The 25,813-nt window shown below is 41.0% G+C and overlaps 1 protein-coding gene across 1 annotated transcript in view; it reads left to right on the top strand.

Annotated features, from left to right (window-relative positions):
* Positions 1–25,813, top strand: part of LOC132824173 (sodium/hydrogen exchanger 10-like) — a 393,707-nt gene that overhangs the window by 51,313 nt on the left and 316,581 nt on the right. The window contains exons 4-7 of the mRNA XM_060838455.1: positions 5,082–5,243; positions 9,829–9,928; positions 17,467–17,610; positions 23,813–23,984. Of these exons, the coding sequence (XP_060694438.1) occupies positions 5,082–5,243; positions 9,829–9,928; positions 17,467–17,610; positions 23,813–23,984 (578 nt within the window). The remainder of the gene's footprint in view (positions 1–5,081; positions 5,244–9,828; positions 9,929–17,466; positions 17,611–23,812; positions 23,985–25,813) is intronic.

The following is a 25,813-nucleotide window of genomic DNA, read 5'->3' as shown; positions in this document are numbered from 1 at the left end:
CAGGGACTGATTAGGGATAGTCAACATGGCTTTATGCATGGGAAATCATGTTTTGAAGAAGCAACAAGAGGATTGATGAGGGCAGAACGGTAGATGTGATCTATATGTACTTCAGTAAGTCATTTGACAAGGTTCCCCTTGGGAGACTGGTGAGCAAAGTTAGATCTCATGGAATGCAGGGAGAACTCGCCTTTTGGATACAGAACTGGCTTAAAGGTAGAAGACAGAGGGTGGTGGTGGAGGGTTGTTTTTCAGATTGGAGAACTGTGACCAGTGGATTTGATTGTAAGTATAAGTGGTATAGTTAGTTAGTAAGTTTGCAGATGGCACCAAAATTGGAGGTGTCGTGTACAGCGAAGAATTACAACGGGATCTTGATCAGATGGGCCAATGGGCTGAGAAGTGGCAGGTGGAGTTTAATTTAGATAAATGTGAAGTCCTGCATTATGGGAAAGCAAATCTGAGCAGGACTTATATGCTTAATATTAAGGTCCTAGGGAGTGTTGCTGAACGTAGAGACCTGGGACTGCAGGTTCATAACTCCTTGAAAGTGGAATCGCAGGTAGATAGGATAGTGAAGAAGGCGTTTGGTATGCTTTCCCTTATTGGTCAGAGTATTGAGTACAGGAGTTGGGAGGTCATATTGCGATTGTACAGGACATTGTTTGGGCTACTGTTGGAATATTGCGTGCAATTCTGGTCTCCTTCCTATCGGAAAGATGTTGTGAAACTTGAAAGGGTTCAGAAAGGATTTACAAGAATGTTGCAGAGTTGGAGGATTTTAGCTATAGGGAGAGATTGAATTGGCTAGGGCTGTTTTCCCTGGAGTCTGAGGGGTGACCTTTTAGAGGTTTATAAAATCATGAGGGGCATGGATAGGATAAATAGACAAAGTCTTTTCTCTGTGGTGTTGGAGTCTAGAACTAGAGGGTATAAGTTTAGAGTGAGAGGGGAAAGATATAAAAGAGACCTAAGGGGCAACTTTGTCACTCAAGAAAGAGTGTGCTATGTGAATGGAATGAGCTGCCAGAGGAAGTGGTGGAAGCTAGTACAATTGCAACATTTAAAAGGCATCTGGATGGGAATATAAATAGGAAGGGCTTGGAAAGATATGGGTCGGGTGCTGGCAGGTGGGACTCGATCGGGTTGAAATATCTGGTCGGCATGGACGAGTTGGACCGAAGGGTCCGTTTCCATACTGTACATCTCTATGACTGTATGACTGCAGATGTTGGAGTGTGTGTCAGAGTCGAGAGTGTGTGGTGCTGGAAAAGCACAGCAGGTCATGTAGCTTCCGAGGAGCAGCAGAATCGATGTTTCGGGCAGAAACGTCATTCCTGATGAAGGGCACCTGCCCGAAACCTTGATTCTCCTGCTACTTGTATAAATAAGGGAGACTAGTGTGTAACTGGGGCAGAGCGTAAACCTGAGCATTTGGTGATTAGAAGAGTGAATCATCAGGGTCAATCACTTCTAATAACATTTAGTATTGCTTGGAATCAACATTGAACTTAAATTTAACTAATTAAGCTTTAACTTTTTTTCCCAGGCTTGCACAGGGCCAAACCAGCTCTTTGCTGGACAACAGATAAAATGTAGTTGAGGAAGTCACTGGTTTAATTTAGTTCTATAACTGCCAGAGAGCTCAGTAGTCTCAATAATATAAATAAGGAAAGCTGGAATATAGCTGGAACAGAGTGTAAACCTGTGAGCTTAGCAAAAAGGGAGTTTAGGAGGGAGGTGCTCCTTCATTTTCTAACTGTCAGTCTTTAGGAGACCAAGAGTTAAAAGCTGCATAACTTGGCACAGAGAGGCAGTGGTGCACCATTCAGATAAAATAAAAGGTGACCTCCCTGGATAATAGGTAAGTAGTGTATATTTCGTTCATTTAGCTTTATCTCTTAATTTTGAGGTTTCATCAATGTCAGTAAAGTTTATGAATGGCAATAAATCTTATTGGGAATAGTAGGGTTTATTGTTGAAAATGAATTAAGAAAGACAGGGCAGGTGATGTTTGCAACTGCAGGTTGAGAGACCCTTCTGGATACCAGTGCGATGTAGAACAAAGGTAATTGTTCTGTGGCATGAGAACTTCATCTCAGAGTTTGAGCTGGAAGTTAAACCGCAGATGCTGCAATGCATTGAGGTGAGTGAAAGTTACCTAGACACTGTATTCTTGGAAGTTGTCATGGGGACTTTCCAGTTTGGTCAGTGGTCAGACTTAGGAACCTGTGACTGAGGCAGGGTGGGGACCCAGGAGGTGGAGGAACCTCAGCCTATGCAAAGGTTATCAGGCTTGTTTGGATGAGATGAAGGATGCAGGGCAGATGAGCTAAGTGATTGTTTTACCCTGCTGCAGGAAGCCATTCAAGTTGGGCGAAAAAAATGGTACTCGGGGACAATATAATGTGATGGATTGACACTGTTCTTGCCAGCAAAGAGTGAGAGTCAAGAATGATGTATTGCCTACCTGTTGCCGATGCTTGGGACGCATGATCAAGGCTAGAGAAGAACTTGTTGTGAGGCACAGGAGCCAGTCACGTTTCGTGGAGGAAGTAGTTACATAGGCTGGATGAGATCACAGATTCTGCATGTCCAGTAAGGGGAGCTAAACATCAAATTAAAAAAAAACTCAAAGCTGATAACCTCTGCATTATTACCTGAGCCACCAAAATATTACCAAAATAAAAGGAGAAAAGCGAATACGTGATTTCAAGACCATTGTGGGAGAAGTGGGTTCTTGTTGATGGGATATTGACAACAGTACTGGGAAAAGTGTATCTGTATTGTCCACATGGGTTATACCTGAACCATGCTGGGACTAGTGTTCAAGTGATCCACACAACGAGGCAAGTAGAAAGGGCTTTAAATTAAATAGAGGGGGCAGGGGATCAAATTTGGAAAGATACAGGTATGGTGAATTCAGGTACAGTGACATGAGGGAAATATCTACCACTTGTAGGAGTGGTGGATAGGTCCCTCGTATTAAAAGAAGACATAATGAAAGCTAGACCGTAAAGTATGGCAATCATCATGGGTTTTTAAAATCTAAATCTAGAATAGAGAAGTCAGATGGGCAAAGGTAACCTAGAAAAGATGACCATGGAATGTTTTTGATATTGACTTCATGATTAGCAAATGGAGAACAGTATGTGCACTGAAATAGGATTGACTAATTAATTTTATGGTGAAATACCCTTAGATAGCAGAGATAATGTTATTATTATATTTTACACTCAGAGAGGAGTGGGTCCAAGACTAGTTTTTTAAACTTGAGTGAATGGAATTATGACATGAAAGCAGAGTTAGCTGAAGTGAATGCCGTCGCTCCACCTCCACAACCCACCCTCCCATCCTGGTACTTTGCCCTGCCACCGCAGGAATTGCAAAACCTGCACCCACACCTCCTCCCTCACCTCTATCCAAGATCTAAAGGAGCCTTCCAAATCCATCAAAGTTTTACCTGCACATCCACCAATATCATTTATTGTATCCGTTGCTCCCGATGCGGTCTCCTCTACATTGGGGAGACTGGATGCCTCCTAGCAGAGCGCTTTAGGGAACATCTCCAGGACACCCGCACCAATGAACCACACTGCCCTGTGGCCCAACATTTCAACTCCCCCTCCCATTCTGCCAAGGACATGGAGATCCTAGGCCTCCTTCACCGCCGCTCCCTCACCACCAGACGCCTGGAGGAAGAACGCCTCATCTTCCGCCTCGGAACACTTCAGCCCCAGGGCATCAATATGGACTTCAACAGTTTCCTCATTTCCCCTTCCCATACCTCACCCTAGTTCCAAACTTCCAGCTCAGCACTGTCCCCATCTTCTTTTCCACCTATTCACTCCACCCTCCTCCCTGACCTATCACCTTCATTCCCTCCTCCACTCATGTATGCTACTTTCTCCCCACCCCCACCCGCCTCTAGCTTATCTCTCCTCCCTTCAGGGTCTCTGCCTTTATTCCTGATGAAGGGCTTTTGCCCAAAACGTCGGTTAAAGGACAGGTCAATAGTAATGTAGTGGCACAAATTTTGAACTAATATTTCAGAATACATCACATGGATTCTTTCTAAAGGGCAGACTCACCATCTGGGTTTACCCTAAAAAATGCTTAAAGATAGTATCAAGCTTCAAGAAGAATCATATAATTGCTCAAAGATGGGTGGGAGGCCAGGAGGTTGTTTAGAATCTTAAATAAGAACAGCAAAGGCCGAATGAATGATTATTGTGATGAACGAGCTAGAGCTTCAGAGAAAGTAGCTAGAAATATAAAAAGATAGTAAGAGTTTCTTCACATGTTTAAAAAGGAGGGGTCAACAAAATTAATGTTAGTCCTTTTTAATGTCAATCTGCAGAATTAATAATGGAAAATCAGAAGATTATAATGAACGGAATAGATATTTTGGAAATGTATTCTCTGTAAAAGATATAAGATACCAGTACATTGATGTAAATCGAGAAATGGAAGGGAAGTTAAGAAAATTACAATCACTGGAGAAATTGTATTGAACAAATTGTCGAAGCTGTGGGCTGGATCTTTACTAGATTTGGAACGTCCTGTTAGAATGAAAATAGCACTTTGTCCACCTTCAGGGTGGTAAAGAGTTAAGATCTGCAATAGTGTTGCCTTGAATTTTCCTAAATACCTTGCTATCATGCCTTTGATTTTCATTTCTAACATAATCCCAATGACAAATTAACAATCAGTAGTTTCTTGCTTTGTCTTTCTTTGGAAATTTTTGTTCAAATTAATTCGCAAATGTAATGTCATTAGAGGGAGAAAAACAAAACAAAAAACTACTGGTTGGTCATTTGGCAGCATTACAGGGATTGGGTGGGCTGCTTTTCAGAGGGTCAGTGTGCATTTAATGGGCCAAACAGCCTGCTTCCACACTGTAGGGATTCTGTGAAAAATGGCTATTGTAATGAAGTGGCTATATATGTCATGATTGGGCACAATCATTTAAAGCTTTTCAAATCAATACTTTTGAAATGTTTTAAATTTCAATTTTTCAGGAAGTCCTTGTTTTCTATTTCATGCAACACTTTTTGTACATTTCTCTTTGTTTTGTTTAGCTACTGAGCTTGCTATAAGATTGATACTGAAGGTGCTCGTCAGTCCAATATTTGGATACGCAATGGCCAAAATCACCATGTTTTGCCTATCCTATATTTTTAATGATGGTTTGACAGAGATAACAATGAGTTTGGCTATCACATACATCACATTCTTTGTTGGTAAGCATAGTATTTATTTATTATACCAATTTTGATATGGTCATGACCATCACATTTGATATTTGTTACTGTTTTTATCTCTTCCTGTACTTAATGTAACTAATGGACTAATGTTAGGAACAGCATGTTTATTTTTTTAGTTAGGTATCTGATGTGCAGACACAAACAAAATGACTCTGAATCCAAATTCAGCAGAAAAAAATCCATACAAGTGAAGTATTTGTCCAAATGAGACTCTACTATCAGTCCCTATCAGGCCACACACTGAGAGCTTAGGTTTTTGTCAACAAAAATTGAAGGTATAAGAATTTACATTTAAGAATTGTTGGAATTTAATTTGATTTCATTCTATAATCATGACACAGTACTGACCTTGTCTCAGCAGGGCCATCTTATTTGTTTAAGTTTTGGCTTTTGGTGTTATCTATAGCTGAGTGGGAAGAATGCAGGGCTCTAAATACACATCTATGTCTTCGAGACTTGCCATTGAGTCAGATTATCAGTCAGTCATCCTGTAATATTGTGAGATGAATGGCCCAGATATTACTGGGTCTGCTGAAGACAGTTAAGTTCTTAATCATAAAATCTTGCTTTATTTGACCCAGAATAACTTTTCCAGAAAGGGAGGGCAAGTGCCCACTGTTTGGTGAAAAGATTACTGCATAGTGCTGATTTGAACCCTTGCTACAAATGAATAGTTATTAACAATTAATTTCTTTGTAAGAGCTTGGGAAACACCACAGCCTTGTATAAAAAGTGCAACTGTATTGTCACTGAAATCACTCCACAGAGGCCAGATACTAGTTTGGTATCTAGTGAAGCTGTAGGTTGTTTCTTTTAGCCTGCCTTCAAAGTCTGGACTGCTCTTCCTGTCACACAGTTGGATGATGGAAGATATGGGGCTGTCGTTACATTCAGGAAATATTTATATTTAGGAAACACTCAATTTCCCTGCTTGTACACAATGACGCATCATTTGTGACCAACACTGCTAGGAGTGATTGTTTTGCAAAAGATGCACTCAGTTGTGTATCATTGTCCCCATGTTTGAATGATCATAATGCATGTGTAGCCACTTTAAATGGACATTTACAATGATGAAGAACATTGAGCCCATGAAAGGATCTGCATAGTCGACATGTAGGGGTGTTTACCTGGCCATTCCCATGAATATGGGGGAGCTGCTGGCAATAACTTTTGTTTTTGTTGGCACTCTGTTCTTGGGCAATTATGTCTTCATCTAATCCTAGCAGCTAGACATAGCTTATCACCAATATCTTCATTTTGGAAATGCATTGATGACTCTGACAGAGTTCAGCCAGTGTTGGCAGTGACTTCTGCTTGGTCCAATCACTCTTGCTCCCCATAATAATATGCCATCTTCTACTGTATCTGGTCTCTCCAGTTCCAATAAGTTTCCATTTTGGTTCTGATGGCTGTTTGGTTTCCACCATCACCACCAGCTGTTTTAGTTTTGCTAGGACTGACTCTTCCTGCATCCAAAATCTGATATTGTCAGCTGTGAATGGAACTGCGTCCAGAAAATTTAAAACCTTTACTGAGTCTTCCAGTGGTGAAACCACCGGTCCTCACTTTATCATCCAACGGGTATCACTCAGTCTTGTCAACTCTGTAGCCCAAGCAGGTCTCTTGGGGTGCCTGGAAGACACAGTTTTCCCTTCTAAGGCATACACCTGCCTGGGAGAAACATCTAAGGACTATGTCCAGCATCTGTAAGTGCTTCTTATTAGTCTTTCCTAATATGAGCACATCATCTAGGCGACCTGAGATAGGCCTTGTAAAATGTTCTCCATTTTCTGTTGAAAAATTGTACAGGTTGATATGCAAAATGGCAGTTTTGTATATTGGCACAAACCCTCTTGATATTAATTATAGTGTATTTCTAGGAATCTTCATCTAACTGCAACAGCAAGTACGCATGGCTTGTGTCCAGCTTCACGAAGGGCAGCTTCCCTGCCAGCCTTATGTATAAATGCACCATGTGAGGGTTTGGATATTTATCCAACTGTGGAAAGCAGTTTACCATTTGTTTAAAATCCTCACAAAGGTGAACTGACAGGTTGGGCTCACACTCTGTACGACTGATACTGCCCATTCTGCAAACTGCACTGGTTTGATGTTTCTTTCGCATTCCAGCCTTCTTCTGTGTCTACTTTTGCACATGAGGCAAATGGCACAGGGTGAGCCTTGCAAAATTGTGGCCTAGGTTCATTTGACAGTCCCTAGTCTTAACTGAAAAGTTTTTGGGTATTTAATTAGGACTTCACTCAGTTAACCATTTTCTAATCGTAAATTGTTGAGCCAATCTGAGTGAATCTCTCAACCAATTTCAAGCTTGGGCCTGAATCTTTTACTACAATCAGTTGTAACTGAACCAGCTGCTTTTCACTGGAAACCAGAACCTAGGTTGTATTCTTAATCTGTAAAGATTTCCTGGTATAGGTTCTCAGTCCAGCAGACTTAAGGTTTGCAGACTTAAGGTTTGGAGTCCAAAGTAAATTTTGTTAGAGTGGTTCTGTGATCGCCTGAAATGGCCAGGCCAGTATTAACCTCCATTAGAAATGGGTGACTATTTAACATTTATTTCGATCGGTTTTGATTTTAACTGTTCCAAACCAGATGTAAGTGCAATTTCCAGGGTGTGCAGTTTCCTAGATACTAGCTAATGCATTCTCCTGCTCAATTTAGGTCTAGTGGAACTCTTTTTTTTGCTGTCTTGAGCCAACATACTGCAGCAACTACAATGGCTTACCAGCCCGGATCCTGAAGAAAATTTTCACTATTTGGCTACGGCTTGGCTTTATTTTGGAGTTTTGCTGTGGGCTGACTCCAAGACCCTTTGTTCAGCATATGTCATGAGTGAGGCTATGCAATTGCCTTTATTCAAGTATGTCCCCAAGTACTTGGCTGATAGAATATATTGTGGGGAATTGTGAGGTTATGTGCTTTGACAGGAAGAATTCAGAAACTGAATATTACTTAAGTGGAGAAAGACTGTAGAAAGCTATGGAATTGATGGATTTGGGAGTCCATGACCACGAATCACAAAAAGTTAGCATCAGAGGCAATGGAGTATAAAAGTAAGGTGGTTTCGCTAAAACTGTAGGAGGCAGTAGTTATATTCTATGAACAGTTTTGGATCCCTTTATTTATAGAGAGTGAGTGGCATTGGTAGATTAGTTGCATGTAGGGGACATGACAGCCCAGTGGTATTATCATTTTTAATCCAGAGACCTGGGTTCAAATCTCACCACGGCACTTGGTAGAATTTGAACTTGATAAAATTCAATAAAATATCTGAATTAAGAATCTAATGATGACCACAAATGCTCTGTCAATTATCTGATCAACCTATCTGGTTCACTTTCGGAAAGCCATGATGTAGAGATACCAGTGTGGGACTAGAGTGGACGAAGTCAGATGAAGGAGCAGCACTCTGAAAGCATGTGGTTTTAATTAAAACTGTTGGAATATAACCTGATGTTGTGATTTCTGACTTTATCCTTTAGGGAAGAATCAGCTGTCCTTACCTAATCTGGCATACATGCCACTCCAGTCCCACAGCAATGGAGTTGACTCTTAACTCCAAACTCCCCGCCCCTCCCACCTCCGCTACTCCCCAAACCTGTACATGTGCACAATAAAGGCAGGGCCACCTACTGGCAACCTCATCCTGTGAATGAATAGTAATATAGCAGCAGAAGTAGCACCTGTTAAATATGGAGTGTGGTTCACACTGTCGTGTTTGATATCTTAAACACTCTTCTCTCACAGCCATCAAATTTGAACTTCTTTTTAGATTGCCAAACCCCCAACTATCTTTAGTGAACAGTTGAAATCTTTTCAGCAGGACCTGCTCCTATTGTAGGCAGAATTCCATGTAGCTAACATTTTGAAAGTCAAATGTAGCACTATTAGAATGCAGTGTCTGAAAATGTTGTGGAGGCAGGTTAAGTTAAGGCATTCAAGAGGGGACTGAATGATGACTTGAATAGAACTGCTGCCCAGGGATATGAGGAAATGACAGGAGATTAGCAGTAGGAAATAGAATTGGTACAGGCAAATTTTGTTGAATCGCCTTCTGTAGCATAATAATTGTGATGTTTGGGATAAATTTTTAGCATCCTGATATTTGCAGCAAATTCCACTCTGAGCACATGTTGGAATTTTATTTCTTGTAAGGTTGAACCTGTGTGGGCAACACCATGATGTTTGTATATCACAGCACATTTCAGATTTGCGAGTGCTGTTGCTAGTTTCAGTTTTATACAGGAGTTATTGGGCCAGCATTTATGAGTCTATTTTGGGATTATTTAAAACGTAGTACTGAAGTTGAATTAGAGGTATTTGGCTCAGCTGTGTTATGATTTACTTTCCTCGCATTTATGCTATATAATTTTATAATCAGCATGTCAATTATAATTCACTAAAGATATATTATGAACAGATGGTTTTCTCAGTTATCTTGTGCTATTTAAATTAACATTGAAAAACCATTGTTCTATATCTGAAAATGAAAATATATAATTTAAACTATCTGATTGCAGTCCTGATTTATTTTTAGGTGAGTGGGTTGGGACGTCGGGTGTAATAGCTGTGACCTTTATGGGGCTATTTATGGATACAGTGAGTTTTAGCCCAGAGATTGAGGTATTTCTTTTGCGGTGAGTATTGATTTTTATTGTTACGTATATGAAGTATAATAGGAACGACATTGACTGAATTATTTAAACTTTTGCAACATTGTTTTGAATATGATAGTTCACTTTTTCAGGCTTTTGGGACGATGATAAATGTCATTCATTGAGAGAGGTCAATTTCCCTACTATAATCAAAACGCAACTAGTTGAGTGACTCAATGATAATCCATTGTGTGACATCTTGACCCATTTCTTCTCTGACAAGATGCTTGAGTTTTCTTCTCCCTGTCTAAAGATAAGTGTGAGCATCAAGCCACAGGAAATGGAATTGAGTCAGAGATGGGATTTATTGGAAGATGGAGATTCTGCCTTGCCACATTTAGCAAAGTGTAAAATGATCAAGAGAAATTTGAGGCTGATATTCCTAAATTGATTAACCTCCTTTGTAAATACAGGCTTATGAGAGTGGGTCTGGGTAGAATGCTCTTTTGAATGTTCTAGAGCTCTTTGGTGTAGACTCAATGGGCTGAGTGGCTTCTACCTGCATTGTAGGAGATTCTGTGATTCAAAGAATATATTAAAGAATTAGAAATGTGATACTAAGGCAGCATTTGACCAAGTATGGCATCAAGGAGCCCTGGTAAAATTGGAATTGAGGGAAAACCAATCTCTCCACTGGCTGAAGTTGTACCTGAACTTTGTGGAAGGTCAGTCATTTCAGTGCCAGGACATCACTGCAGAAGTTTCTCGGTATTGTTTAATCAACCTTTGCAAATATGTTTTGGGTACCTCTGAAGAAGATGACACTTGAAACTGGGTCTCTTGACTCTTGAGGTTGGAATACTACTGCTGCTCCATAGGAGCTCAAGTTCCTTCAGGTTGTGTCCTAAACCCAATTAGTTTCAGATGCTTCATCTGTTTCCATATGCAATGAGACCTGGATAACAATCAGGCTTAAATGGTAAATAACATTCGTGCCACAGAAATACCAGAAATGACCTCTCCAACAAGAGAGAATCTAACCATTTGCACCTACTATATAATGATATTATTATCCCTGAATCCCTAACTGCTAAGATACTGACAATTATCATTGACCAGAAACTGAACTGGGCCAACCTTTTAAATATTGTTATGCATTGTGGGCATCGCTGGCTAGGCCAGCATTTATTTTCTATCACTCGTTACTCTGAAGAAAATAGTGATGTGCTGCCTTCTTGAACTACTGCAATCCTAAGGTGTTGGGGCACCCATAGTGTTATTGCCAAAAGAATTCCAAGGTTTCAATCCACTTAAAATAAGTAGCAGTGATCTACAAGACAAATGTCATGAAATACCTTCCACTTGCCAAGATGATTGCAACTCTAACAACACTCAAGAGAATTGATACTGTCCAGGACAAAGCTGTCTACTTGATTAACAGCCCATCCACTGTCTTCAACATTCAGTCCCTCCACTATTGCCACATTTTCAAGTTGCATTGCAGTGACTCACTCCTTTTTAAAGCATCTTCAAAGTCCACAACCTCTTGACTCTAAAAGGATAAGTATATTAGAGGCATGGAAGAAATATCACTTGTAAGTGTCTGTTTAAGCAAAGCACTATACTGATTTGATGCGGTATTGCTATTTCTTAACTGTGTTGCTACGACAAAATCTTGAAACTTCCTTCCTAGCAGAACTCTGGATGCACTCATTCACTGTGGACTACAGCAACTCAAAAGGGTAAATCAATAAAATGAGTTCCGCCCCTTTTTTCTTGAGCTCTGCTGATGCAGTGGCATTGCTGAAGTGGACTATGGCTCACAGCGTGTAGGCTGTTAAGTAGGAAGCTGTTGCATTTTGTTTGTGTTGAATAGCAGAGAGTGATGGCAGCTCTGGTCCGCTGAGTTTTGTGGATGCTGTGTTATTGTGCTGGTTGTTGGCAGGCACCAAATTGGCTGTAGCTTGTGCCCTGTTGACCCAGGAGGGAAAAGATGATGCATTCACAATTGGGAGAGGTGACTGTTGTGCAATATTATGTTCTGAGAGGTGATATTTTGGGGTCAGTGTCATTATCTTTTGGGATGAGAGGCAGGGGTTAGCTGTAGTTCTGATGCCTGATGGGTTGAACCTCCATTGTGCCACAAAGCAAGGTTGCAAGTCAGGAATGGGCTCCATTCTGAGATAAGGAAAAGTTGAACCAAAATTATGCCAATCAGATCAGGTATTACAATAAACAGCATTAAAACTAATCTTGCAGCGTTCAACAAGATTTCAGACCTCAATAACTTTTCCAACAAAACAACATAATATAAAATGCAGTCTCCTTGCATATTAAATAATATGTACAAATTCTTTCAAACTTTTAATACTTAATATTCAATGAGGATTGATACTTTTTGTTTGTGCTGTTTAATTAGCATAAACGAAATGGTGAGTTTAATATTGACTTGTGCAGGTTTTTTTCTTTCAAAACTGTTGAGGCCCTTTAAAGGAGATTCAGAACATGTAAAGATTATCGAAACAAAATTGAAATCTACAACCCGAGTTTTGCATTTGGTAATGTGGGTCAATATTTTTCATGAAGTTATTGGTCCAACCTAAGTGATTGATTACAAAAAGCTCCACAACAGTGATGACGACTTTAACATTATATGACTAACCATGTCAGATGTTGAACACAGGAGTATAACATTCAGTCTGCTACACCATTCATTGAGATCAGGCATATTGTCTATTTTGATGGCACTTTGCTGCATTATCACTCCGATTCCTCAGTGTTATTGCCCAGAGAGGCATTGATTACTGTCTTAAATATTGCCCAATATTTAAGCTTCCACAATCTTCTGGGGAAAAATTTCTAAAGTCACCACACTCTGAATGAAGAAATTCTTCATCTCCTCTACTGGCCTTTGCTTTAGGTTCACCGTCAAATCATCAAATCGAATCCTTACAGTGTGGAAACAGGCCATTTGGCCCAACTAGTCCACACCAACTCTCTGAAGAGTATCCCACCCAGACCCGCTCCTACTCTATTACTCTACATTTCCGCTGACTAATGCTCCTAACCTACACATCCCTGAACACTATGGGCAACTTAGCATTGCCAATTCACTTAACCTGCATAACTTTAGACTGTGGCAGGAAACCGGAGCACCCAGAAGAAACTCACGCAGATACAGGGAGAATTTGTAAATCCCACACACAGTCACCCTAGGTTGGAATTGAACCTGGGTTCCTGACAGTGTAAGGCCGCAGTGCTAATCACTGAGCCACCTTGCCACATACAAGATAGTGTACACCAGCCAGGAGAAACATCATACCTGCATTCATCCTGTCATGCCTTTTGGAATTTTGTAAGCTTCATTGGGATCACCCCTTATTCTTTGAAACTGTAGAGTATATGGACTGATCTCTTCAATATCTTTGATTTTGAAAATTCCATGTCCCAGGGATTATTCTGGTGAACCTTTGTTGCTCTTCCTTTATGGCGTGTGTATTGTTCCTTAGATAGGTAGATGAAAATTCTGCATGATATTCTGGGTGCAGTCTCACTAAGATTCTAAAACTTCTTCAAGACATATTTACTCTTGTACTGAAATGTCATACTTACCACTTGCTTTCCTCTTTGAGTTTTGCATCTGTATGTTAACTTTTAGTGATTCATGATAAAGGGAACCTTTGAAAATCAAAGCTTCCTAGCCTCTCACCATGTAAGAAATACTGTGGGCTGAATTTTACAAGGAATTTTGGAGAGTTTAATGGAAGATCTCTGTCCATGAGCACCAAGTAGGTTTTGTCACACTGTCCTCCACAATTTGTCTCATTGCTTATGCATCATACTTCTAATGTAGTCTGTGTGCGCTATTTTTATCTTTAAGCTTAACTATACACAAGGTCAAGTCTTGCCACCCATGAGCTGTCCTTCACAGTACATGGTGGGAGGTGAATGAAAACCAAAACTCTGAGAGCACATAATTTCTTAGGCAGCTGAGGAAATTTGGCATGACTTCGAATACCCTTGCCAACATTTATAGGTGTGCCGTCGAGAGCATTCTATCTGGATGTATCACTACCTGGTTTGGCAACTGTACTATTCAAGATTGGAGACAGTTACAGAGAGTGGTGAACTCAGCCTGGGCAATCACAAAGGCTAACCTCCCATCTATAGAATCCATCGACCAGGCCTGCTTTCAAGGAAAGGTCGCCAGCATTCTCAAAGATCCATCCCACCCTGGCAATGTTTTTCTACAACCTCCACAGAAGGTACAGAAGCCTGAACACATGTACCAGCCGTTTTTGTAACAGTTTCTACACTACTGTTGTTAGAATACTAAATGGACTGTGAAACTCTTTAATATTCACTTGTACCTATGTTTTTGTTTTTACCACTGTTTACCTATTATTTTCTTATCTATGCTACTTTAATTATGTGATCTGCCTGCATTGCTCACAAGCCAAACTCATTGTCTTGTGAGCAATGACAATGTGAGCTTTTGTGTACACATGACAATAAATTCAATTCAATTCAATAAGTGGCATATTGATACTTCATTGCAAATAAAAGTTCACATTTGTAAATGCTTTGAAATTTTATGTCATTGCCTGACTGATTGATCATTGTTAACAGCAGCTATAATAGTTAAGCTGCACAGGTTACTTATCCTTTGCACTGTTTCATCTTGAAATCCTGTTTAATGGAGTGCTGTTCTTTTCCTAATGCCCTGCAAAGCATAAATCTCATTATTCAATGTGGGAGCATCACATATTGTAAAATTTTTTCAAATGGTTGAAAAAATTCATTTTTATTCAACAATAGTAAAAGCAAAAAAAATTATCAAAAGCTGCATTTACTTCTGGGAAATGTACAGGGACTGCTTGCTTTTCAATCAACAATCAGGCAATTAATTTACAATGAGTGATCACTGCACCATGCTCACATCTGTTGGATTTAAGACCGCTGCAAATGTGTTGCTGGTCAAAGCACAGCAGGTTAGGCAGCATCTCAGGAATAGAGAATTCGACGTTTCGAGCATAAGCCCTTCATCAGGAGGCTTATGCTCGAAACGTCGAATTCTCTATTCCTGAGATGCTGCCTAACCTGCTGTGCTTTGACCAGCAACACATTTGCAGCTGTGATCTCCAGCATCTGCAGACCTCATTTTTTACTCGAGGATTTAAGACCTGTCTGGTTTGTTACGCCTGATGCTACATTGTTCTATCATGTTCCTCCTGCTCAGTGTCCATATTGTCCTTCCTGGAAAACCGCTGCTCCCCCAGCTCTTCAGCATCCATTGCATGCCCTCTTTGCCACTCTTTGTGCAGAGTACATGCTACAATTATTTGGATCACCTTGTCTGATACGTACTGCAAAGGTCACCCAGACTGATACAGACATCTGAATCTCATCTACAGCAGGCTTATCATCTACTTCATGATGGCCCTGGTCAGAGAATGGACGGCATTTTATCTACACTTGTCCTTAGTCAGAGGTTGCATAATGGAGTCGTCAGACATGCTTACAGAGGTTAACCTTTCTGTCTCCAAAACCATCCTTATAGACCTTAAACCCTTGAAACAAAGTTGGAACATGTGAGTTCTTGAGGATATAGGCATTATGGTGCAGACTTCTAAAATTATGGTACTACTGATCACCGGTGACTTACGCGTTGATGGCATGGCATTGTTTTCTGTTGATGAATTCATGGCACACTCAATGTAATCTGTGTACAGTCTATAGTACCCTGCACCTTGGATAAGCCAGCTATGTTGGTAACATATACTACATGTAGAACACAGAACATTACAGTGCATTGCAGGCCCTTTGGCCCTTGATATACGTGGACTACAATACTGACCTCTCTCCAGAGAAAGGAGATGAAGCAGTGAAATCTGGCACAAATTACATTAGTGACAGCCTTGATATGTTTGCAGGTAGAGGGTTGTGAGAACCTACGCATGTCCACAATAGATCATTAGAAATAGTGAGTTCCGTAAAAGTCCAGCACTTGTCACTTTGATGTGAATCCACCCTTGTGGTCACAGATCTTGTGAGACTTGTGGGACCTCAAGTGTTTACAATTTACGTAAATGACTTGGACAAGGGGATGGAAGGTGTTGTTGTCAATTTTGCTGACAATGCATAGGCAGGAAAGTAAGTTGTGAACAAATGACTTACTGTCACATATATCCAGGGATATACAGTGAAAAAGGTTTTGTGAAAAGGAAGCAAGGAGGTCAGAAAAAAAGTAGGTTGAGTGGATAAAAATGTGGCAAATGGAGTATAATGTGGGAAAATGTGAACTCGTCCATTTTGGCAGGAAAAATGAAAAAGAAGTATATTATTGAAATGGTAAGAGGTTTCAGAGCTCGAGAATGCAGAGAGATTTGGGTGTCTTTGTGCAGGAATCGCAAAAGGTCAGTATGCATGTATAGCAAATAAACAGGAACGTTAACATGATCAATTATCACAAGGGGAATTACTTACAAAATAAGCAGGTTATGCTTCAGTTGTGCAGAGCACAGGGGAGACTGCACCTGTGCACAGAATTGATCACTATTTTTAAGATAGGATGTAAATGCATTGGATACTATGTAGGGAAGGTTTACTAGATTAATACCTGGAATGGTCTGTTGACTTAGGAAAGATGGGACAGGATGGGCTTGCATGTGCTGGAATTTAAAAGAGTAAGAGGTGACTCCATTGAAAACAAAATCTTGAGGGTCAAAAACAGAAATTGCTGGAAAGGCTCAGCGGGTCTGGCAGCCTCTGTGAAGAGAAATCAGAGTTAATGTTTTGGGTCAAGCGTCCCTTTCGCAGAACTGAGAAGGTTGTTGGTTAAGTTGATGTGGAGGGAATGTTCCCTCAAGTGCAAGAATTAGGGATCACAATTTAAAAACCATGACTCATCAATTTGAAACAGTGATGAGTGAATCTTTTCACTGAAGGTCATGAGTCTTTGGAATTCTTTTCCTGTAAATATGGTGAAAATGGACCCCTTAAGCAAGGAGATGAAAGGTTATTATGGCTGAAGGAATAGTCTTAAGGGGTTGAATGGCCTGCTCCTGTTTCTGATTTGAGCTGGTCGCCATTTCTATACAAAGCCCTTTGACAGATTGAAGCTGGACTCTTCCATGCTATTTGAGCATGATATTGGGTTATTCATGCCCATCATAGTTTTCTAGTGTGCTACCCTATTTTATTCCTCTGGTAGAGCTGGTTTCTGACCTTGTCTTTTGTGCACCTTATATATACAAATGCTGTCTTTTTCTCTTGGTTTGCAGAAGCCTACTTGTGCCTGGTGACTCAAGGAGAGGGTTGGGATGAGGCAAAGTAGGAGGCCACCATCAGTTTATAATTCATGCTTGGTAACAGAATGAGGGCAAAGTGAGATTTGAAAAAATGCACAAGGCAGGGATATGCCATGATCCTGATGGTTGAAACAATCAACTGTAGAAGAAATGTTACCAAAAGAATAGTACCTTAGACTCAGTACTTATTCATCATTAATTTAGTTATGGTTTGCTTCAACAATATGGTTCTAATGTGAATTATTTGAATTTCAAATATCTGACTTGTAGCTTCTGGGAAATGCTAACATATCTGGGTAATACTCTTATCTTCATGATCGTTGGAGTGGTGATATCACAGAGGTCATTGGAATACATGTCTATCAGTGATGGATTTTTCATCATTGTGCTTTACTTTGGACTAAATACGATACGGTAAGTTTTCTTTTAATATGACCAATTTTCATTACTAAATAACTAATAAATATTGCTTTATGTGAGTTAAAGTTATATAAATCAGTGAATGCTTGAATGTCTTCAATAACTCATCTTATGAGCAAACTTGGTATGTTTCTCCAGTTTTTTCCATGTTTTCTCATGATATAATTTCTATGTTTCCTTACTTCATATAGTAAAATTGAGACATCACTTTTAATTTGGAATATATTTGTTTCAGCATTTAATTTCAGTGTGACTTACTTCCTTCGAAACTTATCACAGTCTCTTTTCTCTCAGGCATCATTCATACGTTATTGAAAAAAACAGGGATGATCTAGAACAGGGCATTGCAAAACTTGGAGACTGCTCCTAGAATAGTTTTTATAGATCTCCATCCGAGATTCATTCTAACCTGATTAAAATCTAGCAGAATGTGATCATAGGGTGGGACAAAATTTTGTTTGAAGGAGAGGTTTCTTCTAGTGAGAGTTTGACAAAATAAATCAATTGAAACACCAAAGAAACAGGACAAAGGGCACTTACTGCATAAAAACATTAATACCATAATTTAAACTGCTTCTGGAGATGTTTTGTGTTGGATTACTCCTAGGTGGAACACTGCACGAGCATGTGTAACACAGACTTCCTTTAACTACCTATTCACCTGCTATTTCGCAAATCAACTGTGGTGATTATTAATTGCAATAAAAACACCAGGTCCATTGGATACCATTTTGCAACACTGTAAGCAGCAGTGGCAATTAAAATGGTATTAATTTCAAGAGACAGAGTGCTTTTGTAGATGGATCACTGGAAATATTTTTAATGGCAGCGACCCAGTTCCCAAATTTTTAAAATATTCTGAGGAGCTATTACTGGTATAATGTTAGCAATGTTATCAAATGGCAAAGCATGCTTGAAGGGCCTGAATGCTTGTTCAAGACCCCTCACCTACCCAAACTTCATAAGTCATGGGACCTGATCTTGCACTCACCCCACGGTTTTTCTGTCGTCATCTCCATGTTTGATGAAGAATCTCTATGCATGTCCAACCACTTTGATTGAGCCCATGAAAGGGCCAGCATAGTCGACGTATAACCGAGTCTAGGGTTTACCTGTCCGTTCCCATGAATGTGGGGGAATGGCTAGTGGTAATTTTTGTCCTTGTTGGCACTCTGGGCGCTGCCTAGCCAATGTGGCTATTTCTGCATCCAGTCCTGGCTACTAGACATAACTTCTCACTGATATCTTTGTCTTGAACACCCCTGGATGACTCTGATGGAGTTCAGCCAGGTGACCTTTGCTTGGGACAATCACTCTTGCTTTCCATAATAAAATGCTGTCCTCTACGGTGATCTGGTCTCGCTGGACTCAAAAGTTTCAGTTCTGGTTGTGGTAGCCGTTTTGTTTTCCCCCACCACCACCAGCTTGTTTTAGTTTTGCCAGGATCGATCTTTTTGTATTCAGTGTGACATTGTCAGCAGCTTAAAATCAGAAAGTTTAAAACCAAAACAGACTTTTCCCAGTGGCAGCACCACCAGTAATGGATCTGCCAGTGGGAGGCAGCTTAAGGCATTTACATTTGCTAGTCGGACAGTGTTCCAATTTGGAATTGTGCGCACTTAGAACGAGAGCCCACCACCAAATTTGACCTGAAACTATAGGTGGCACAGCCTTGTTCTCTTTGAGTAGCCCTAGTGGGGGCTTGTGGTCTGTGACTATGACCAAATATCCATAAATGTATTGGTAGAACTTTATTACACCAAATTTGACCGCCAAACCTACCTTTTCTATCTGGATGTATTTACGCTCTGCATCAGCCAAAGTCCAGGAAACATGCACATCTTCTCCATTGATCCATCTATGGGCATTCCTTCCCACTGGTCCATCTGTGAGCCAACACTACCCCAATACTCCATGGAGAGGCATCGCTTGGGATGATAGTGTGACAGCATCTTGGACAATGATACCTACTTCTTCACTTCCCCAAAGATTATGTCATGGCAACATGACCATTTCCAAGGCTGACCCTTTTTCAATAGCAGGTGTAACGGTGCTGAGATGCAGGCCAGGTTACGTAAGAGCTTGCATACAAATTCACAAGTCCAAGGAAAGACCTAAACTCCAATACATATGTGGGAGCTGGGGTACCTTTGATTGCATTCACTTTATCTTCCAATGTCTTGATGACTTTGTAGACCAATTATGGTCGTTTGAAGTGTCCGGAGCACACGTTTTTTTCCCTTCTAAGGCATTTGCCCACCTGGAGAAACATCTAAGAACCATGTCCAAGGTCTGGAAATGCTCTTTATTATTCTTCCCTGTTATTAGCACATCATCCAGATAAATGGTGACCTGGGTTAGACCTTGTCAAATGTTCACTTTTGTCCACTGAAAAATGGCACAGGCTGATAACCAAAGGGGAATTTCGTTTATTGGTACAAATCCTTCTGGGTATCAATTGCAACATACTTCTGAGAATCCTTCGTCTAACCGCAACTGCAGTTATGCATTGGCTCAGGCCCTTCCATGAAGGAAAGTTCTCTGCCACTGCGTGCCCCCCCTCTCCCAACTTTGCAGAGAAGTCCACTGTGCAGGGCACTGGGTATTTATCCATCTGCAAGAAGTGGTACACCATTTGTTTAAAATCCCCACAAAGGCATTGGTCTTCACAAATGGTATAACTGGTGCTGCAAATTACACTAGTTTGATGATTCCTTCACTTTCCAGCCTTCTGAATTCTGTCTCTGCTTTTGCATGTGAGGCAATTGGCACTACGTGGACCTTGCAGAAGCATGGAATTGTTTTCTGGTCAACGTGCAAGGTGGCCTTGGCTCTTTTGATTGTTCTCTAGACATTCCTGAAAAGCTTCAGGGCATTTAATTAGGACTTCACTCAGGTAGTCATTTTCTAACTGAGAAATGTTAAGCCAATCAAAATGAATTTCAACCAATTTTGCTCCATTAGGCTTGGGCTCAAACCTTTTACCACAACCAGTTTTAAATGAACCAGATGCTTCTCATAGGAAACCAAAAACAACGTTGTACCCTTAATCTGAAATAGCTTCCTGGTATAGGTTCTCAGTTTAGCCAAGGCCTTACACAAACTTAAGGGTTGGAGTTCAGAGCAAATTTTCTTTAAGGTTGGTTCTGCAGTCACTGATGCAGCCGCACCTGTATTGACCTCTATTAAAAGTGGGTGTCTATTTAACCAGACGTTTATTTCGCTTGGATGTTGCTAAGCAATCTAACTATTCCAAACCAGCTGTAGATGAACTTTCCAGGATGTGCACTCTTCTGGATACTGGCCTTTGAGTTCTCTTACTCAGTTCAAGCCTAATTGGACTCTTCTGCTGTCTTGAGCCCACATACAGTAGCAGCTACAATTTCTTGCCTCCTGGATTCTTGAGGGAATGTAACTGTTTGGCTGAGGAGTGGCTTTTTTTTTGAGTTTTGCTGTGGACTGACGAAGGGTGCCTCTATAAAAATAAAAGCTGCTGGAAAAGCTCAGCAGGTCTGGCAGCATCTGTGAGGAGAAATCCGTGTTAATGTTTTGGGTCTGGTGATCCTTTTTCAGAATGAGTCCCTCTATTCAGGATATGTCCTGACTGAGGCTATGCAATTGCCTTCACTCAAGTGGTGTTCGCCAAGCTCAGTTAGCCTGACGAGGGTGTCCGCTTCATTGGCATACCCTTTAACTCATAAGCTTCCCTTGCTGCGTTTTCTAACAAAGCCCGTTGCAGTGTCTGTTTGAAGTCCAGTTAGGCTTTGTTCAGTTGGCGCTTTTGAATGTTGCATCATTAGTCCCACTCCCATTGCCACTGAAATAACTGCATGAAGGTTGGTATTCTGTCACCAAGTCAGCCTTTATTTACATGCCTAAGCGTACTTGACATTGATCCACCTTCCTCAGAGCCAGCTCTGAATGAACAGTACCTCTGTTTACATCTGTCAGCCTTGACTCCCTGATTAGACCAGGTTAACAGCCCCAATCAGGGAAATCGTATTCTGAGATTCACCTGGCTAACCTCATTTCAATTACTATATCATGTGACCCCTTTCATTCCTCCATTTTATATTAAATTTAAAACACAGACATAAATGAGGAACAAGAGGTGCGACAAGTTTTGCTGCATAGCTCTTCAGTACTGATGCTGGGATGTTGACATGTCCCATTGTGTTTGCAGTTTCCAGTACTTCCACCATTTCTTGATATCTAAGTGATGTCAAGTTGAAGACTAGTATCTGTGATGCAGGGAACCTCTGGATGAGGGCAAAGTGGATCATAAACCAGGCACTTCTGGCTGAAGATTATTGTGAATGTTTCAGCCTTATCTTTTGCACTGATGTGCTGGGCTCTCTCATCCATGAAGATGTGAATGTTTGTGGAACTTCCTCCTGTAGTGAGCGGTTCAGTTGTCAACCACCATTCACGTGGGCATGCTTACTTCTGTCTATCACTTTATGCTTATGCTATTTGGTACGCCAATTACCCTGATTTGTAACTTCATCAAGTTGACACATCATTGTTAGACGTGCCTGGTGCTGCTCCTAAAACGTCCTTCTGCGCTCCTCATTGAACAAGGATTGAATCCCTGGCTTGATGGTAGTGGTTGAGTGAGGGATATGCTGATCCATGTGGTTGCAGATTGCGTTGCTGTATGATTCTGTAGTTGTTGATGGCTACAGTGCCTCATGGACGCCGAGCCTTGAGTTACTGTATCTGTTCGAAGTTTGTCTCAATCAACACTGTGATGAAATCATAGTACACAATATAATGTGTCCTCAGTGTAGAGGTGGTACTTAGGTCTCCACAAGATCTGTGTGTGGCTACTCTTACTGATACTATTGTGGACAAATGCATCAGTGGTTTGCCAATTAGTGAGGATGAAGTCAAGTATACTCTTCCCTCTTTTTTGTTCCCTCACCACCTGCCACAGCCTTAACTGGGAGCTTTGTCTTTTAGGATTTCACCAGCTTGATCAGTCATGTGGCCACCCATGGTACATTCTGTGACCTTGCCACCCTCCATGCTTCCTCCAAGTATCATTCAACAGGGGGAGCACGGAGTCATCAAATGAGGAAGGACAGTACATTATAATAGGCAGGTGGTTTCTTTGACCTGATACTGCTACCTATTGCCATGGCACTTCATGGTGTCCAGGTCCATTGTTGAGGACTTTCAGGACAACTCCCTCCTGTCTGTATACTATTTTCTGCCACCTCTGCTGTGCCTGTCCTGCCAGTGGGACAGGATACATCTAGGGACAGTGATGATGATTATGTCTGGGATGTTGACTGTGAGTTATGATTCTTTGAGTTTGAGTTATATCAGGCTGTTACTTGAAAAAAATCAATGAGACAGCTCTCTCAGGTTTGGCATTCACCCCCAGGTGTTAGCAGTGTTGAGAGGGCAGTTTTTGCCTTTGCCATTTCTGGTATCTTGCTCAGTGCAGATGGTCCATTTAGGTTTTGTGTCTGTTAAAACTTTCTAGCAGTTGTTAGAACTGAGTCTGAAGTCACATGTGTACCAAATTAGATAAGGATGGCACATTTCCTTCCCTGACAGACAGTAGTGAACCAGCTAGATTTTCAAGGAACAAGAGATTCAACGTTTCGGGCAAAAACCTTTCATCAGGAATGTTCCTGATGAAGGGCTTTTGCTCTAAACATCAACTTTCCTGCTCCTCGCATGCTGCCTGACCTGCTGTGCTTTTCCAGCACCACACACTCTAATCTCCAGCATCTACAACTCTCACTTTCACCTAACTGGATTTTCTGACAATCAACCAATCAATTCATGGTCATCATTAGACTTTTAACTCTAGACATTGAATTCAAATTCCTCCATTCACCATGGCGGGATTTGAACCTGGGTCTCCGGAACATTACCTGAGCTTTTGGATTAATAAACTGGCTATTGACATAACTAGGCCATCACCTCCATTCAACCTCCTGAACCTGATGTACTTAGTTGAAATCCATGGAAAAGGGTCAAATGCTGGTTATGCAACCCACCCCAATATCACTCAATAATGGTTTAAATGGAAAATCAAAATTAGGGCAGAAAATAAAAACCTGTGTTGCACCCAGGTTCTCCCAATGGACTGGTTATGTTAAATAGATTGTGTATATTTGTTACTAACTCCTGTCTCCAAAGAGTGATGAGCGTTGAACCACTTTATTTTGTTTCTCTGTAGGCTAGTGCTTATTGTTGGCTTATCGCCACTACTGTCACGCTTGGGCTATGGCTTCAATTGGCGTTGGGCAGCTGTTTGCATCTGGAGTGGCACAAAAGGAGCTTTCACTTTGAGTTTGGCTCTGATGGCTTATCAGTTGGAAGGACTTGATGAAGTGAATGTCAGAAACAAGGTAAGGCTTGCAGAAATCAAAAATATATGATTTCTGACAGATTAAATATAATTCATATGGGAGATCCAAGATGGCGGCGACTCAGCAAGTCTGAGTCTACAGAGCCCTTCCCAAAACCTGGGAAAAGTGGGTTTCCTGCCCCCACCACACTTGCCAAACCACCCAAAAAATTTCTTTAATCTTAATTAGCTGCTGAATATTATATTTAAACAGTCTAATACTGAGTGGATAATGAGTAAATCAAAGGGACCCCGCAGCTCTCAGAAAACAAAGACCCCTCCCCCACCCTCCTCTCCTCCGGCTGCAGCTGATGTAAAAACAGGCCTTATAGAGATGATTGCTAGATTGGAATCGACACTCGTCAATTTCATCGCAGAATCCCGACAGAGATGGAATGCATTCGAAGAAAAGCTGCAGAAACAGAATCACTCTATCGGAGAATTGCAGGGCCGAGTGGAGGGGGCGGAACTAAAGGCCACGACCTCCGAGGCTGCAGCTCAAACAGCTGCAGAACAGGTGCGAGCTCTGGAGCAGAGAGTCCTGGCCTTTGAAATCTACATGGATGATATTGACAACAGAAATCGGAGAAAGAATATTCGGTTGCTGGGCCTTCAAGAACAAGAAGGGAAAGGACAGTTAGCAGCATTTCTGGAACGATGGCTGCCCCAGCTTTTAAACCTTGGGGCTGAAACTGACCGGGTAAGGGTGGAGTGGGCCTACCGGGTCGCAGTACGCGGATCTGGCCCAAACCAGCGCCCACGCCCGGTTCTGTTCCGGCTGCAGAGTTATAGGGAGAGGCAGATACTCCTGGATGCCTCCAGAAAGCTTGGAAAGGATCCTAAAGCTATGATTCATGAAGGATCCAAGATTATGTTATTTCAGGACTTCTCCCCGGCTTTGGCACGAAGAAGGAAGGCGTTTGATGAGGTGAAGAAATGTTTAAGGGACTTAGATATTCAATACACCTTACGCTACCCAGCGACGTTATGCTTTACCCACGAAGGATCCGAGTATAATTTTAGATCATCTGAAGAGGCCAAGAAACTTTTAGACTCGGTTAAATAAATCGTAAGAGACAATTTATGTTGGCTTGCCTCTCCCACACTCCGTGGGGAGAAATGGATACTTTATTCTACTTTACTTTTGCCTCTGGGAGCGGGGTTGTCTTCCTTGCTATGTTATTATACTTAACTGTAATCTGTTGGAGTTGTAATTTTATAGTTATGTGTGTTTGTACGTGGCATTGATGCTAGCAGATATACTCAGATATGGGTGGGGAGGGGTGGGGGTGCGGCGCTCACTGTTAACTCTAGCTCGGTATTATATCTAAATCCTATTAAGGAGCGCCCGGGTTGAGGGTGGGACACTGTTTGGGAGAGGATATGGTGGAACGTTGGAAAGGTAGTAAGGCCCCCTGAGAACAAGGGGGAGGATCAAGCGACTCAACTATACACTCTGGATGATTGTGGATTAGTTGAATTTTGATGATTATATATTTAAGATCTATTTTTATATTAATGTTTGTGCTTGAAAATTCTGCTTATTTTTGTAAATTTGTCAAAATGTTAAATTCCCAATAAAAATATCTATAAAAAAAATATAATTCATATGACAAAAGGCTTTTCTTAAGTTCAGTATCTGTTTTAATAGAATTGAGCTGCAGTTTAAGAGTACGGCAAGCTTTGTTTTAAGTGCCACTCTTGCTAAAGTGGCAAAAATATATACCTCAAATAATGGACGTTTACAGTATTATTGCGATCTCAGTGGTCTGAGTAATCAGTTGAGAGTGAAAGGGTTCTCTGCCAGTCAGTTTTATTTCAAGCAAATTT

The sequence above is a fragment of the Hemiscyllium ocellatum genome, chromosome 18 (genome assembly GCF_020745735.1).
Source record: "Hemiscyllium ocellatum isolate sHemOce1 chromosome 18, sHemOce1.pat.X.cur, whole genome shotgun sequence".
In the NCBI taxonomy this organism is placed as follows: domain Eukaryota; kingdom Metazoa; phylum Chordata; class Chondrichthyes; order Orectolobiformes; family Hemiscylliidae; genus Hemiscyllium; species Hemiscyllium ocellatum.
This window is presented reverse-complemented; position numbering and strand designations above follow the sequence as displayed.